At 36.2% G+C, this 18,597-nt stretch overlaps 1 protein-coding gene across 2 annotated transcripts in view; it reads right to left on the reverse strand.

Moving 5' to 3' along the window:
- Positions 1–18,597, reverse strand: part of LOC150108440 (ubiquitin carboxyl-terminal hydrolase 15-like) — a 337,668-nt gene that overhangs the window by 169,076 nt on the left and 149,995 nt on the right. For both annotated transcript variants that reach the window (XM_090390782.1, XM_090390781.1), the window contains one exon: positions 10,464–10,622. In XM_090390782.1, coding sequence (XP_090246908.1) covers positions 10,464–10,622 — 159 coding nt within the window. The remainder of the gene's footprint in view (positions 1–10,463; positions 10,623–18,597) is intronic.

Below are 18,597 nucleotides of genomic sequence, written 5' to 3' on the forward strand. Positions count from 1 at the left end.
GTTCCATTACATAAGGGTGTCTCCAAGACAGAAGTAACAAATTACAGACCAATAAAGGATGCTTTATTTAAAGTGAGGTAGATACTTGTTTTTCTTTGGTGCCTTTCAACATAGAAAAAAAAAAGAAAGTTTAAGGTTGAGTTTTAATGTAATGGAATTAAAAAACAAACAAACAAACAGCTGAGGAATTAAGAATTTTGTAATGTTACAACTATTAATAGAAATTATTAAGTAGTTTCAGGTTTTTGTGATTTGTCTAAAGGAATGCTTAATTTATTTAAAAAAAAGGAGAGACGTGGAGAGAAATCTGTTATTGGAATTTGTAGAGACTAATTCAAACAGAAGTTTGATCCTTTCAATTTTGGAAGAAAAATAACTTTTTCATAATTCCATTGTTTTGATGCATGAAGAAGTAATTGATAAGTATGGTCAAGGTTGGAAAATATATGATTATCTCCTTGGTTCTTTACAATTTTATTTTCAAATTTGAAGATTCAATTATCTCATAAAAACATGCAGTTTTTGCTGGCATTTTTATTCAAAGTTTTTTATAGCAATTTCTGTATCATTTAACTTACTTTTTGACATTATTCTGACTCTTTGGTCTTAATTGACATAATGGATGTAGTAAAAATGATTATTAAAGATAACAGCAAGGACAAAGTTGAATAGGCAGTTCTGTAATAAATTAGGATGTCACTGCTCTTTCTTAAGTGTGTTGAGCATAGAAAAGAAACTCCCCCTCCCCCTTTTAGGCAGAAAAATAAATGATTTTTAATTTTGATGGAAAGAATGTTTTGCTATGCATCTGTAATATGTTGATGTAGCTTAATTGAAATACATTGTACTCTATGTTATGGCCATTGGAGTATTTTTTATTTATTTTTTGTGTGTGTCCAGACAGTAAGATTGATTTCTATCCAATTCAACTTAGTTTTTTATGTACCTTCTTCAGTTAAGATGCTTAATTTACAAGTTACTCCTAGTATGATACATATTTATTTTATTACAATGTACAGGTAACCCTCGTATAACGCGGTACTTATACATCGCGGTTTCGCTATAACGCGGTCTTCAAACTGTAGCAACCCTTGTTCAATGCGGTATATATTTTTATATATTTTTTATATCGTGACTTAAAAATCAAATTTCTTCGTTAAATTTGTGTCTGCCCGTATCGTGCATGTAGTTATAAGTAGCGAATTTTAGGGGAAATACCCTTTAGCATGCATGTACATCAACTGTTTACCTCATAAAGTGTTAATTATTGTTGAAAGTTGTCTTCGTTTCTGCCAGAAAACGCATTAAAAATCATCATCATCATCATCATCATCATCATCAAATTCCTGCCATGTACCCTCAAGGGGTGTACAGGATATGACAGTACTACATGAAAAAATTACATCATTACTAACTTCCTATCTACAATTTTCCTCCAAATCAGTCTGTTACTTGTCAAGACTCCAACATTATCATATCTTATATTTCTATCGTCTAAGGCACTTTGTACCGTATCAATCCACCTATATCTTGGTCTTCCTCTGGGTCGTTTTCCTGCCAACCTGGCAGAGAACACTTGTTTTGCTAATCTTTCCTCTCCCATTCTATTTAAGTGACCATACCATCTGAGATTAGCTCTGCTAACGCATTCCTGGATGCTGACAATGTCAAGTTCTTTCCTAATATCCTCATTTTTAATATGATATTGCCATTGATGCCATCTGTTCACGCCTCTAATCTTTCTCAGGACTCTCATATCTGCGGTCTCTAGTCTTTGGTCAAGTGTTTTACTTCTGACCCAGCTCTCAGATCCATAAGTTAAAATTGGTTTGAACACAGTCTTGTATACAGCTAATTTAGTGTTCCGACTAATTTCTTTCTTATTCCATATGAATTTATTCAATTGACTTCCCACGATACCAGCTTTGCTGATTCTGTTGTCTATTTCTATATTTAATTTACCATCTTCACTAAAAATTGTGCCTAAGTAGCTGAAATGTTTTACTTGTTCCACAGGTTTTCCATTCACAACACAGTTGACATTTTCAATGATTCTGCCTATTTTCATTGTCTTTGTCTTTTTATTGCTGACCTTCATACCATATCTATTACAACAGCTATTCAATTTAGTCAGAGAATCTTGCAGACTTGTAGCGGATTTATTTAGAAGTATAACATCATCCGCATAAAGCAAAGAGCTGACATTAACATCTCCAATTTTGATATCAGGTTTAATACCACATTCCTTCATAATGTGATCCATATAGATAATGAATAACAGAGGGGATAACGTACATCCTTGTCTCACACCAGATTTAACATTAAACCATCTTCCTGTACTTCCTTCAATTCTAACTGCAGACTCACAACTCAAATAAAGACTAAGTATTGCTTGATATAATGCCCCATTGACACCATATAACTGCAGCGTATTGAATAGCTTCTCTCTTGGCACCTTGTCATATGCCTTTTCCAAATCGACAAAACTTAAATACAGATCTTTGTTATATTCCCATGCTTTCTCGACTATTTGTCGTAAAGTGAAGATCTGATCCTGACAGCCTCTATTTGGCCTGAATCCAGCTTGTTCTTCACCAAGCTTTTCTTCCACAATTCTTCTCAACCGTTTCTCAAGTATACTTGCATAGATCTTGCCAGGAACACTCAGTAGGGAAATACCTCTGTAATTCTCACATTCAGTTTTATTTCCCTTTTTATATATGGGTACTATGAGAGCTCTACTCCAATCATCGGGAATTCGTCCCTCTGTCCAGGCTTTCTGAACTATGCAGTGCAGCCACTGTAAGACTCTTATACCACCATACTTCAGCATTTCTGGTCGAATATCATCTACTCCTGCTGCCTTTCCACATTTCAAGCCTTTGATGGCTTTTTCTACTTCAAGTATGGATATGTATTCCTGACTGCATGCCTGGTCAGTGTTTTTTATCACTGTGCTGTCATCACTGCTTGTTTCATTTAGCAGTTTTTCAAAGTAATTACCCCATACTTCAAGGATATCTTTTTCTCCTGTTTTCATTTCACCTTTATCATCTCTAATTCCTTTTACAGCACTCTTTCCTCCATTCCTAAGCTTCTTCAACAACCTCCAGAATATTTTGCCACCTTCTTGATATTTATTTTCTATATTCTTGCCAAAGTCCTCCCATGACTTTTGTTTAGCTAGTTTTACACACTGTTTAGCTTTCTTACATTTGTCTCTGTATTCTGTAAGAGTAAAAGCTGACTTATTTGCCAGGAACTTTTGATATGCTTTCTTCTTTTCCTTCACTGCCTCTTTAACTTCCTGTGTCCACCAGGGAGTTCTGATTTTTTTATCTTTGCACACAACCTCACCACATGCCTCTCTGGCAGAATCAATCAATGTTTCCTTTAGAGTTTGCCACTGAATCTCCAAGGTTTGATTCCTGTTCTCAAACTCTTTCATTTTCTTTTCAATAATATTTCTGTATTTTAGTCTACAGTTTACATCTGAGAGCTGCTCAACTTTTACTCGCTTTAAAACTTTCTTACATGTTATTCTTTTCAATATGAAACTCAATTTTATCCTGCTCAAGACTAAATAGTGATCACTTCCAATTTCAAATCCTCTGTACACTCTGGTGTCCTGCACCAGGGAGAAAACATCACTATCAACAATAACATAGTCAATGAGACTTTTCTTATTCCTAGCCTCTTCTCTCCATGTGAATTTGTGCACATTTTTATGTTGGAACATGGTGTTAGTAATAACCAGTCCATGTCCTGAGCAGAAATCCAACAGATATTTGCCATTATTATTAGCTTTGCTCTTTTCTCCAAATTTTCCCAAAATATTTTTGTATGTCTCACAATCATTTCCTACTCTACTATTTAGATCCCCAACAAGGACCAACTTTTCCTTTTTCATTGTGTCAGTTGCTTTTTCTAAAGCCTCAAAAAATTCCTCCACTTCTACCTTAGTAGAACCTTCTGTGGGACCATAGGCACAAATAAGTCTCATTGTCCAGTTCCCCATTCTCATATTTGCCCACATTACTCTACTTGAGACTGACTGCCATTCAAGAAGATTAGCCTCGTATTTTGTGTTGAATACTATGGCTACTCCTTCTTTTCCTTGATTGTTATTGCCTGAATATAACATTTTGTATTTATTGCTCAGAACATACAATGTGTAATTTTTTTTTAATGTAAAAAAATTATTTCTATAGTAATGGCTGCTTAAAGGGCTTTTGCGATATGGTTGAAAACAAAATTAGTGAATTAATTGATGAGGAAATGAATTTAAATTAGGAGGAACTGGTATACAATTAATAGATGATGCCGAACCAAATGGAGGGGAAAGTTCTGCCGAAGATTCTGATTGTGATGAATCCGTTAAAAAATTCAGTTTAAAGAAATTAGCAGAAGGATTGGGCTTGGCAAGAAAGTTAGGAAGCTATTTTACGGATAAAGATCCCTCAACAGAGGGCTCCGGAAAATTCACGAGACAAATGGATATTTGTTTAGCTCTGTATTATGAACTTAATAAATGGCAGCATAGTGGTAAGCAAGATCTTATTACTGACTTTTTGATAACTAAACCAGCTGAAGTATGTAATGAGAATTATACAAATGATGTCCAAGAAATTTCAAGTGACAATGACTTCGGGCCACACTTAAAGAAATTCTGATTACTTGTAACATCTACAAAATGTTCGTTTTGAAGACAGTGATGACGATTAAAATATGCACTTTATTATGTGCAATGATGTTTACGTACAATTTGTAATTTTATAAGTTTATACTATATATTTGTTTCATAGTTCATATGTTTTCTTAACTTACACGAATTACAAGAATTAAATAAAAATATTTTTTTTTATTGGGTATATCATTGTTGTTTATATAATTAAAGAGAAAAAAAAAAGATTTCGGAACCTAACACTACTTTTTGTAAGTGATCTGAGTCTCGCATAACGCGATTTATATAACGCAGCATTTCTATGGAACCTAACATCCGCGTTATATGAGGGTTACCTGCATTTTGAATTTATTGCATTTTCAATGATAAAAGGTATACTTAATGAGAAAGTGATGAAAACATGTTTTCCAGGTGTGAAGATAAGGATGTTAGTCAAATTTTAAGTTTGCAAAAGAAAGAAGCAAACATACTAATTGTTTTTACACGCAGAAATGATTTGAAAGGCAAGAAATACCTATGAGAGAAGAAATGAAAGAGTTGTGAGAAGAAGCAAAAATGAAGAGTAAAAAGTAAAGATTGTGAGTCTGCTGCCTCAGTATGATAGGATAGAATTGAGAAAGGCCATGATTACCAATGAGTCAAATGAGAAGATTGCAGGAGGAATGGTGTGCAGTTTATAGATGTGTGGAGTGAATTTAATGGATGAAAGGATCTTTATTTGCCTGATAACTGCACTAAAATGGTTTGGAGTTAGGTGCTTGGAGAGCAAGTTGTTCATTGAGATGTTGGAAGTGCAAAACCAAGGAAACTAGAGATATTAGGGGGGAAGCAATCAAGCATGTGTTTAGCCACCCCTGGGATAGATAAGTATGAGTGCAAGAAGGATTGCGAAGAGCTGGGTGCAGTTTCCCAGGTTTCAAATCTGAATGGACATGTAATGACATTATGTAAGGATAACTGTGGGTCCAAGGGGATACTGAAATGCATGTACATGAATGTGTGAAGTATCAGAAATAGAGGAGAGGAGTTTTTAGCATTGGTCAGCACAACTTGGCCAAAATTTATCGGCATCAGCAAGATCTGGTTATCAGAGATAGAATGGATATTGCATTTACAGAGAGAGGATAGAAGAAATAGGACAGGAGGAGGGATATTATTAATGATAGCTGAAGAACTTCAACCAACAGAAATAGAAGGAATATTGTAGATCTAATCAAAATGGTTCATTTGAGGCTGTTCTTTGTGAGACAGAGGCCAATAGGTCAAAATATACTGTTGGTTGCTGCTATAGACCTGGGGTCCAGAAGAAAATGTGGATAGCATGCATCAGAAGATTAGCACAATGAGTGCAGGCCAAGCAATTATCATGAGAGACTTCAACTATGGTGATATAGATTGGAAGGAAGAAAGGGAACATGGCAAAATGGAAAAGGGTTTGAGAGTGTTGCATCTGGTGATAGCATCAGAAGATCCATCTATAAGTGCAGCAAGAACTCTACTTCTGACCATGGAAAGTGACCACGCAGTCTAGTTCTGGGAGGTTGCTCAACATGTGGAAATTTCAGTCAAGAAAGGGTTTAATGCAGAACTACAAAGCTGGCAATTATGACAAACTTAGGAACTGACTTGGAGCAGTGCCCTGACATAAGCTACATGGAATGAATGTCATTAGCGCATGAAAAGCAGTCAGGGATTGTTTGAGCAAGGTGGTATCAGACTGCATACCCAAGGTCGGGAGGATAAACTGAGTAGGGATTAAGTGGATAACTAGCAATATAAAGCAGGAGCTGCAAAAAAGCATTGTGGAAGGAATATTAACAACAAGGTGATCAGTATGCCCATGAATATAATGTACAAGCAAGAAAGGTAACCAGTATGGTAAGGAAGGCTAAATCAGATTTCAAGACAAAATTAGCTAAGCAGGCCAAAGTAAATCCAAAAGTTTTTTTGCTACATAACAAGTAAGAGAAAGGGTTATGGAAAGATAACTTTACTCAGCGCTGATGGCAGGTAAGTGACAGAAGTAGAAGAAATAGTCCAGATAATAAGTGATCACGTTGCAAGAGTATATCATCCAGGTGGTGACTTTGCAGTTACTGAAGTGACAGATTGCTATGAGCATTGAGGTAGATGAACTGGAGGTACTCAGTATATTGAAAAATATTAGTGTGAATATAGCAGTGGGCCTGAACTATGTCTGCTCTTGTGCTACAAAAACGTGCAAATGAACTGGCAGTGTCTCTCTCTATCAAAGTTGTTTCAAGTTTCAAATCAAGTTTCAGCTCTGGCAAGGTTCCAAGGGAGCAGAAAGAGGATAAGATAGTTCCATTACATAAGGGTGTCTCCAAGACAGAAGTAACAAATTACAGACCAATTAGTATCTCTACAGTGGTGGTTCAAGTATTGGAAAAGTGGGTTAAAAGTAAAATTCAGGGATGGGTGGATGTGGATATGACATTTTATAAGGGGCAGCACAAAGCTTTGTAAAAGGTAGGTTCTGCCTCAGTAATTTATTCACATTTTATAATAAGGTGACAGCAGAATTGGATAAAGGAAATGGTTAACACCATGAAACTGCTGGACTTTGCAAAGGCATCTGACAGAATACCACTTGAAAAACTATTACATGAGTTGAACAAAATCAGTATGAATATGAGGCTGGTGGAATGGATAAGGGGATGGCTGATAGATGGATATCAGAGGATGGTGTATGTTTTTATTTTATTTTTTAAATATGATACGCAGACGAAAGGCCACAAGACTTACAACACCATAGTTCCATGTGTGGGCAAGAGGAATAGAAGGAGGAATCTGTTCCAAAGGACAGAAGTAGATGGGATGAAGGAGGAGGCAGTGAAGTTGATTGGGTGAGTTTCAAGATGGATTGTAAAAGGGTGTTAGTTACAAGCAGCTCTTGTTTTAATGATTTTGAAGGAATAATAGTAGAGCACTATCCATGAAAGTATCAGTAGAAGAGGCTCAAAGCAGAAACTGAACGTCTGTGTGTGAGAGGGAGAATGAAGTGGGTACATGAGAGAGGGATCATTAATTAGCCAGATTGCCCTCTTTTGAATAGAATCAGGTAATCTTAGAGAATTTTGGTGCTAATCCAAATGAGAACAATATTCCATGGCTGAGCAAATTTGGGCTTCGTATAAGGTTAGCAGTTGTGAAGTAGTGTCTTGTGCAAAAAAAGGTACACTAAGTCTTTTGGCAGCTGCAGAAGCTATAGTTGAAATATAGTTGTGCTAGGAAAGATTGGAAGTGCAGGTCAGCCAAGAAGAGAAATCTGATCATGTTCGGATATCTCAGTATTACTGAAGGGGGGGGGGGCTCTTTCTTGTGAGAGATCAGACAAAATTGAGTTTTGGTGGCATTTAAGTTTACAAAGTTGTCCTTGCCCCACTGGAATATAGTTAGTAGATCTGAGTTCAAGTCACTGATCATGGTAGATCTTGAGGATTCTAATGCCTGAACACCACAAGGCTTGCTGGATGAAAAGGAGGAATGGAGTGTACTGTCATCAGCAAAACTATGGATAGGACTGGTCTGTGAAAGCAGGTCATTTATATACAAGAGAGTAAGTGAAAGAACAAAAACCTGGAGGATACCCTTGCATTGGTGGGGAAACCTCAGGAGAGTAAACTGTCCACCATGACATGTAGTGAGCAACCAGTGGGAAAGTTCGCAATCCAGTTGCAAAGTTAGGAAGGCAAATCATGACAGTTTAAGTTAGGCCCTGTGCCAAACCCGATCCAATGCCTTTGAAATGTCAAGTGCAACCAAGTGAGTTTCTCCAAATTTTTCCATAGCTTGAGTCCAGAGGTGAGTGGTGAAAGCAAGACCAGTTGCAGATCGTGAGTGGCAGAATCCATGCTGCTGGTTACTGACTTTAGATGACTGTAGGTGGGGGTGGTGCATATTGTTTATATTGCTGTTTAGGCCATGAATTGTGTTAAAGTGGATGTGGAAACTTTTTTTTTTTGGTAAAAATTAGTTGGTATGTTTCTAGGTGGTTCAAGAGTTGGTTGCTGATGACCTCCATAATTTTAGAGAGAACAAAAGTGAGAGCAATTGGATGGTAGTTTGTTGGTTGACTTTTAACACCTTTCTTTGGGATGGACTGGATGTGGATCTGTTTCCATGATGGAAGGTAGATGGTAGTTGAATAGGATAGATTGAAGAGACGATAAAGGATAGTTGTTAGTTCTGAGGCACAATTTTTTTTGAGCCAAAGCAGATCAAAAAGTGGGAATTCAAGGATTTGCAGTCTCTGGCATGGTATGTTGATTCTGATGAATGCACAAGTGCCGCCCTTGTGGCAGAAAGGGCTGTGTAATGTGTAGTTTGGGCAGTTGAGGTGGACAGTGGAAGTTGCTAGTTGGGATTCTGATAGGAATGGTATTCTGGTTTAGATGACTGTTGGTGGGGGTGGTGCACATTGTTTATATTGCTGTTTAGGCCATGGACTCTGGTAAAGTGGATGTGAAAACTTTGGTAAAAATTAGGGTTGTTTTGTTGGATTTCTGTTGTTTTTTATGGGTGTTTTAAACTATTTTTTGTGGGAAAATTCTGTAATAAAATTGCATTTCTTTGGGCTGTGGTTCATTGTATTTAGTGACGAAGAGATAAAGAGAAAGTGGGGCATGCAGTGAGTGGTGACAGACTTGCAAACATACCACCCAAGCAGAGGAAACTCAGTCTCCTGTCCTTGACAGTTTCTCCTGCAGCCACAGTATTTGGTCTCCCTCTAGTCATCATGAGCTGCCAAAATACGTGGTTGTAGGATGGATTTGATGCTAGCTGATCAGGAAGCCTCTAGATTCTTTACTATACTGGTCTGTCCCATGTACTACCCAGCAGCCAAGCCTGCAGAACGGTTTTACTGCTCTACCCCCCCCCCCCTTACAGAGAGATTGGTATGTCATCGAGGATGTCACTCATTACACGTGGGACGAGTGGTAGAGGGGGGGGAGGGGAAGAAACCGAATTCTTCTTTCTAGTGACCAAACATGGCTGCAGCCACCTCAGGTGGTGGTATTTCACCAGGTGATGAAAGATATACTTCTACAGCAGCAATGTTTGCCAGGTTTGCCAGAGCCCAGTTTGTGGAAACAGGCTATACTGCTGGGAGGTGGGGATAACCAAATTTGAATTTCTATAACTAGGTCTAAATTATGCACTTTGTGAGCAATTCATGTCAAGTAGTATCTATTCTGTTTCTACATTTCAAATTTCTGACATTTTCTCTATCTTCAAAAGTGAACATGCTCATTCCATCTTAATATTTTCTGCCACTTTGTCACTGCTTATTACATTTAATAATTTCAGTCTAAAAGTTGCCTATGAAAACTGTTCTTTTCTGCATATTCCTATTTAAATTCAATTAAATTCAATTAAAATGTGAAAACAGAATATTTATAGGAGTCTATATTATTTACACGATTATTTAGTGGAATCATTAACTTTACAACAAAAGAATTTTCATAATTTCAATTAGAAAGTTATTTTTAATGGAAATTTCATCTATGAAAGGTTTCAAATGAACAGCACATGAGTATTCTGAGTGAAGTTAATGATTCCAATAATATACATCTACTCTTGAGACCAAATGTGGAATTTTTTGAAATCAATTCAGGACTTCAATCAGAATAGTGATGGATTCATATTAAGTAATGAAAGTCATCTACCACCTAATGACATTCAGAAATACCCATGCCCACAACAACTATCATAATCTTGTAACAATAAAAACAACCTGAAAACTATATAACAGTACCTCATCGGGTCTTCCATCTGCATCTCTCAGTTCAATGTATGGTTTTCTTTTAACCCTATTCAAATCTTCATGAAGGCCATCTAAGAGGAATGCCATTAGTTCTTGACAGTCCTGTTGCTGGTATCCTGAAAACTGAGGTGCAAACCTACCAACAATCATCTGAAAATAATACCAAGAAAAAAAAAATTACAAATTAACATTCAGAATAACTATGATTCAGTTAAAGTTTGCTTTCATTAAAATGTTCTATAAGTAAAATGCAGTAATTATTTGAAATGTTTTGCTTAACTCCCAGCTGAATTCCTTTTAACACATCTTTTGTATAATATTTGAAAATGTATACACCAGTCATTTTCTCAAATATCAATCATTTTAAGTACTCAATAAAACTGAAGAAAACATTAAGAAAATTACTTAGCAAGACTAGTCTTGTTTCACTCCCTTCCTCTCCTCTCTCGTGTGAATGTATGCACGTATACATACAAAAATTTCCCTTTCTCCTAATGTGAATTGTTCACATCTGTAAACATGTTTACAACCTACCCACCAAATGGAATCTCAGTTTACTAGTTCTAAAAGAGGTAAAATGGTAACTAGCATTAACCACCACAAGCAATTATTTGTTTTATTTGAAATTAAAATATTTTCCCAATACCCTGGACCTTTTTTCTTAACTGTGATTTCAAATACATCATTTATGTTAGCTCTCTTCTTGGCAATTCTGACTATAATCTTGTTCATGTTTCTTTTTCTGGAGATTGTCTTCCTCCCAGTCAATCTGCCTTATATTCCCATGGCCTTACAATGGTGTCTACTGGGACGACCCTTGAGATTTCTATGGTCTCATTATTGCTTCTGCTCTCCTGATTCAAGCACTTGCTCTAATCTAATAAATGAAATTATTCTAGCTAGGATGAGTTTCTTTATTACACACTCCACTCCTTATCCCCAACCATTACCTAAGCCTTGGTTTTCCACCAAATGTGCCAAATAACAAAGCTTCTTACTCAGTTTATACTATATCCAGTAACAACTGCAAAAAAAAAATTGAAAGTAAACTTTGTAAGGGCCAAATTGCGCTAAACTTGCCTCCTGGACTTGTCAAAGCTATGGCAAAACTTGTAAACTACATTCATTCCCTTTGTTTCTATCCCCCCCCCTTTCTTCTTCTCTTCCTCCTCCTGATGGAAGTGGTAATATTTCCTAAACATAAGGCAGACCTTGGAACCTCCAACTCTTGTTTAGATAAACAAGCCAAATCTCCTTCTACTATTCCACAAACTACCCTCTGATCTTCCACCAGAAGGATATCAGAAAAAGACTTCCTGACATGTGCTCCAGATGGCTGGAGCACATGCTCTTATTCAGCTCCAAGTTCAGGAAACCAACTTTCATCCTCTTGCTTCATTCCACACACACACACACACACACACACACACCTGTCCTTGGGAACAATCTTCCTCATACCATTTTCCTCAAGGAATATGAGAACATGATTCCTAGCTCTTCAAGAACTCATTAAGAGATTCTTCACTTCTCTCATATCACTTGCTTATATAAGGCACTGTCATGTAAGTCCTGAAGACTTTAGCATGGGAGTGAAAAAAAAAAAATTATGCATAGCTCATATACACACACACACACACACACACACACACACACACACACACACTTGCATTTTTTTCAAAACTGAATGCCCATATCTTAATGAAGAGTGAATCAGTATCACAATACTGATTTATTTATTATGCATATTGTAAATTAATATTCAGGGGAAAACATGCAAGAAAATGCTTCCCAGCAAACTTCATGCAATTGGGAGCATTTTTATATAGAGCTTATATTCAGAAAAATTCATTACAGAATAGACATAAGAAAGCAAAAGCAGATTAAAACATAAACATGCATGTGCAGAAGAAGAAGAAAAATATATTTTAAAAATGAACATCTGGAATGCAATATAGCTTGATAACAAAGAATTAGAAACATAAAGGAAAAACATAACAAAAACATGCTGCATCTCTAAAACAAGGAAACAGTTAAAATAGGTTCATACATTCTAATATACAGTGGAGCAGAATGAGAAGGGCACAATTAGAATCATATCAAAAACAAAGATATCAGCAAACAACTTGATATAGTTATATAGATGGAATGGTTGCCTTTGGAGGCAGTGAGGTATAGGTAGCGTGAAAGAATTCAAGAAAGGGTACAGCCAGTTGGTTGGTTTGGTGATTTATGGAGCAACAAGGGGATAACTGTGGTCATAATGTGCCAGTAAATGATCATAGTAGTACAAATAAACAGCAAAATATTAAAACGGATATAGATAAAAAAGCATTTCACAAAAGAAAGGTGTAAAAAACAAGTATATACCTTGTTGTATGCTTGCACAAAGTATGGATGTTTTTGTAGCTCTAGAATTTTTATTGCCTAAAGAGAATTTTGCGAGTCTAAATATATATATTATGCACCTTAGGTAGCAATGCAATCTAATATATTTTAGTGCAAGATCTATCACTTATAGCTCAGCTGCAAAGTTGGCACTCACATGTACACTGGTCAAAAAGGTAGTGCACACACCTAGTAACTACAAGTACAAAATTTTTGCTTTCAGAATTTCTAATTTACAGTCAATTTATGAATGTGCTATAAAAACAAACTACATGATAAATAAATCACACTTGTTGCTTATTTTATTTAGTAATTTCTCCAATGTCTCTACTCCAATATTACTCTAACCAATTCAAACTTAATACACTCTTAATTAGTAACTTTCAGTCTGTGCTGTGTGGACAAACTAATAATGTTAGCAAGTTGCAGAGGCATATTTGTTCAGAGTGTCTACTGTGTAGACAGTAGTAGAGGGAACATCAGAGGGTAATCATGAAAGGAAGAGGGTAATCTGGGAGTTTGAAATCCTTCTGATCATACTCTTTTCTATTTAGAAAAAAACAAAATATGCACTATGACAATATGATAAATTAAGTAGGCTGGAGTGTCACTTTGAAAAGACAACTACCAGAACAAATGAAACAGAACTGATGATAAACACTGACTTACTATGCATCGACATGCAACTAGCATAGAAATTACAAAAATATGGTGCTGAACTTATTTATATTTCTGAGAGAAAAATGGTTAAGAGTGATCCTTTTAAAACAATAAAATAGTTTACATTTAGACAATATTCCATCCCTTATCAGAACAGATCACAGAATGGAACTGATTACTAAGGTTTAACAGCCAATATGAAAATGAATTAGCTGAATAGGAGAAGTTCTCAAGTAGAGTAAGTAGCAATTTGAACAAATTTCAAACTGTGAATCTGGACAATGGTATTATAATGCCTATTATTTAAATCTGTACAATTAATGAAGGAAATAAATTCTTTAGTGTAAAAAAGGACAAATGACAAACTGCTTTTCATGGAGATCAACAGCAGAAGACCTTCCAGAAATGTTTGCTAAAAATGGGGGGGGGGGGGCTCACACTAATGACAAATACCAGTTGGATTTATAATCTAAACACAGATAAGACATTATTATGCAGGGAGTCAAGTCATCAAGAGATGCCCCCCCCTCGTCCATGCACTGAACGGGGGGGGGCAATAACAAATAACACCTAAAGATCTAACATAATTTTTAAAAAACATTCAATGAAGATTTTTTATGTGGTTCTCATCCACAAAAAGTTATTAGCAAACCTATTAGTACATTTGTACATTGAGTAGGCTAAGGATTTTTTCCCCATTTTTTATCAATTATATATATATATATATATTCCGTAGTTCAGAAACCCTGCTCTAGAGACCAAACATGAACTTTTTCAAGCCATTTCAGGCGCCTCCAATAAGCAAGGTGGTGGTCTCACACCAGGCAATGAAATTCATCTCCCACCTAAAGACAATCACAAACATTAAGCCCACAGTGGGATTTGAATCCATGACCTGTTGTTGGAAAGCAGGTGCACTAATCACGTGACTAACCAGGCTGGAAATCACAACCAGATGCACTCACAACACCCATGGGTAGTTCCTTCAATATACTGAACACGTGCAATGAGAAGAACTTGAACCTTGTGTGCTTCCTAACCACAAACTCTTACTTTTTTCCAGGACTAACCATGAGTTCTTGCATCTGCAATGTAAAATCTCACCCCTGTATTAAATCTGCTAGATTGAACCAATATGTTTCTAACATTTCCTCTCGTCTGTCCTTGATTGTAACCCCTGAAGAACCACATTCCCTCAGTATGTCTTTCATATGCACAATTCCATGGGCAACCATCCTGAGTATCCTCTGCTCGATCTTTTCAAATGTGTCTTCATCTTTGAACCCAGATGACCATATCTGGGCACAAGACTGTCAATATGGTCTTATTAAAGCCTTGTACAGGAGAAGAGCAACTTATTTATTCCTATAACTTGGAACTCTGTTATCACTTCCAGCTATCTACCTTCATTGGCCACTTGTAGCAAATTATCATTAAAAATACTTATCTACATACTCAGTCCAATAGTTCATTTTAATCTGTTCAGAGAGGAAGACATTATAACACCATGCTCCAGAGTCTATGTGTGTGTGTGTGCACACACTTAAATTTATGAAGAGAATACCCAATAAACAAAAAAGTTTTATATGATTGCACTATTGTTGTATCTATAGATGTGTAAGAAAGCTTTAAAAAGAATGGAAACTTAGCTACTCCCAAATGTAAACTGAATACTCCAGAACAGATTATATATTTACAAGATTTATTGGAAAGTGAGGAGAAGATGTTTGAAAACATGGAATAAACTCTAAAAATTTGAATGAAAAATTATGAAGGAAATTGTGTTCAAACTAAGCCAAGGTAGTATATGGTAAAACTATTGAAGGATAGAAGAATAAGACATTAAATGAGATAAAAGGAATTGTGGATACAAGAAGTTAAAAAATGTATCTAGGGAAAAAAAAGAGAAAATCTCACTGAAAGGTGCTGCAAAATAAACCAGCATTTGCATTCAGAAAACAGAGAAAATGCAAATACAAAAATCATGGATAGACTTCAGGAATTATAGAAATAATTTATATGAAGGTAATAACATTTTTGGAGACTGAGGGGAAAAAAAAATTTAACAGAAATGATATACAAAAATAAAATATTTAGAGTATTTTCTGGAGAAACTACAGAAAATTATTAAGTGGGGAAACCAACAATAAAACAGCTATAGAAAATATCCAGGAGGAATATAATATTGAGTACATTTCAATACTGGAAGTATGAAAAAAAAAAAAGCCATTACAAACCTGAAATAGGAAAAGGCAGCTTGAGTAGACGATATTCAATCTGAAATTCTTAAATATGGAAGTATAAAAATTATACAGTGGCTACACTGCATAATTCAGAAGACTTGGTCAGAAGGTCAAATCCCAGATGATTGGAGTAGATCTCATTTGTACCAATCTATAAAAAAAAAGGAAAATAAAATTGAATGAGAGAATGACAGAGGAATTTCCCTGTCGAGTGTCCCAGGCAAGATTTAAGCAAGCATACTTGAAAAGAGACTAAGAAAAACTGCAGAATTTAAGTCTGGTGATGAAACAAGCTGGGTTCAGGTCAAACAGAGGTTGTCAACATCAGATATTAACTTATGATAAAAAATAAAATAAAATAAAATAAAGATAATACAGCAAGGATCTCTAGGTTTAACACATCTTAAAAAGGCATGTGATCACGTATTAAGGAAAAAACTTAAACCTATAAGCTATAACCTGAACCTTCCAAAGACTGATATATATATATATATGTACTGATATATATATATATATATATATATATGTACTGATATATATATATATATGTACTTTCAATTGTAAGTAAGCAGTAACAACTGGAGGATGAGAAGACGGGTTGACATTAAATCCAATGTAAGGCAGTTATACGCACCATCTATAGTGTTATTTATAATCAGAACATACATTATTAAGTGATGGTGATCATGACTACAATAATGATTATGCAATGCCGAATGGGATTTCGCAGGTCTCTAATTTAAATGGGTTGGTAATAACATTACACAAGGGTAACTATTGGTACAAAGGAATGTTGAAATGCATGTACACAAATAATGCTCATGTACACAAATAAAGAAGTATCATGAATAAGAGTGAGGAGTTTTTGGCATTGGTAAGCTGAACTTGGCTAATAATTATAGGCATCAATGAGACCTGGTTGACTGAAAATGATACAGTTACAGGGATAGAATGTAAAGGGTATTGTTTCAGGGAGAACAGAAGGAATGGGTCAGGAGGTGGGGGTACAGCTGACGATAGCTGCAGAATTACAACCAAGAAAATTAGAAATTAAAGAAGATATTAGGTCTGAAGGAGATGGTTCATTTGAGGCTGTCTGGTGTGAGATAGAGACAAATAGGACAAAACATTTGGTTGTTGGGTACTGCTATAAGACCAGGGGATTCCACAGGAAGATGTAGATGAAAATAAGCACAATGGGTGTAGCCGAACAATTATTATGGGAGACTTTAACTATAGGGGACATCTAGTGGATGAAGGAAAGGGGGCACAGCAAGATGGAAGTGGGATTATGCAGTTGCTAGGGGATAATTACATGTTATAGAGGAGGACAAGGACCTTGAAGGTGTTGGATCTGATAGTAATATCAGAAGATGTATCAATAACCAAGGTAAACACTGCCTCCAATTAGGGAGAGTGGCCATGCAGTCTTTTTCTGGGAAGTTGCCAAACACGTGGAGTTCTCTGTCAAGAAGGGATGATGTTCAACTACAAGGTTGGTAATTATGAGAGACTCAGGAGTCTTCTGGGAACAGTGCCATGGCAATTGAGAAGCTACAAGGAAAGAATGTCAGTAGTGCATGGCAAGTGGTCAGAGATTGCTTGAGAGTAGTGGTATCATACTGCATACCCAAGGTCAAGAGGATAAATCAAGTTGGAATTAAGTGGATGAGTAGGGATATAAAGCAAGAGTTGCAAAAAAAAGAAAACACTGTGGAGGAAACATAAAGAAAAAAGTGATCGGCATACTCATGAGCAGTACAAAGTGCAAGCAAGTAAGAGGAAAAATGACTATGATAGAATAACTTTCAACAATGCTCATGGTAGGAAGGTGACTGAACCAAAAGAAATAGCTGAGTTGCTGAGTGATCATTTTGCAATGGTGTGTCACTCACCCAGGTGATGATTTTACAGAGATGCATATCAATACTGAGGTAGATGAACAGGAGGTGTGTTCAGCATATTAAAAAATATGAATGTGAACACAGCAGTGGGACTGGATGGCATATCAGCCCGTGTACTATTTGAGTGTGCAATAGAATTGGCATTGCCTCTGACGAAGTTAGCAAATTTCGTCAGGAGGTAACAAACTATAGACCAATTAATGTATCGGGAGTGGTTGTTAAAGTATTGCAAAAGTTGGTGAAAGGTAAAATACAACAGTGGGTGGATAGGGATGTAATACTCTATAGTGGGAAATATGGTATTGTAAAGGGTAGGTCCTGTCTTAGTAATTTATTCACATTTTATAATAAAGTGACAGCAGAATTGGATAAAGGTAATGGCTACACCATGATACTGCTCGACTTTGCCAAGGCATCTGACAGAATACCACATCGAAAAATTACAAAAACTGGAGAGAATGTGAATGGATATGAGGCTAGCAGTATGTAGGGGGGGGGGGGGATGGCTGACGGACAGACACCAGAAGTAAAATATGGTGGAGTGGGGTCTAGGAGAATGATGGTGACTAGTGGAGTACCTCAGAGTTTGGTACTAGGGTCACTACTCTTTAATTTGTATATCAATGTCATAGGAAAAGATTAAAGAGGAGATATTCAGTTGTTTGCTAATGATGCAAAACTGGGAAGAGCAATAGTTGATAAAGGTGATGTAGATATCCTCCAGAAGGATTTAAATAAATTGGCATTGTGGGTAAAGGATAATAATTGTCAATTTAATGTTGCAAAATGTAACATTATGCACTTCGGGTTGAAAAGGTTGCATATGGTGGATCAAACTGATGGTATTGGTTTGCAGGAAATTGATGAGGCTAGGGACTTGGAGATAATGGTGGACAAAGTGTTAAAGTTCAGAGAACATATTGCAAAAGTTGG

Source organism: Typopeltis vanoorti, chromosome 3 (genome assembly GCF_054136105.1).
Source record: "Typopeltis vanoorti isolate ZY-2024b chromosome 3, IOZ_Tvanoo_1.0, whole genome shotgun sequence".
Taxonomy (NCBI): domain Eukaryota; kingdom Metazoa; phylum Arthropoda; class Arachnida; order Uropygi; family Thelyphonidae; genus Typopeltis; species Typopeltis vanoorti.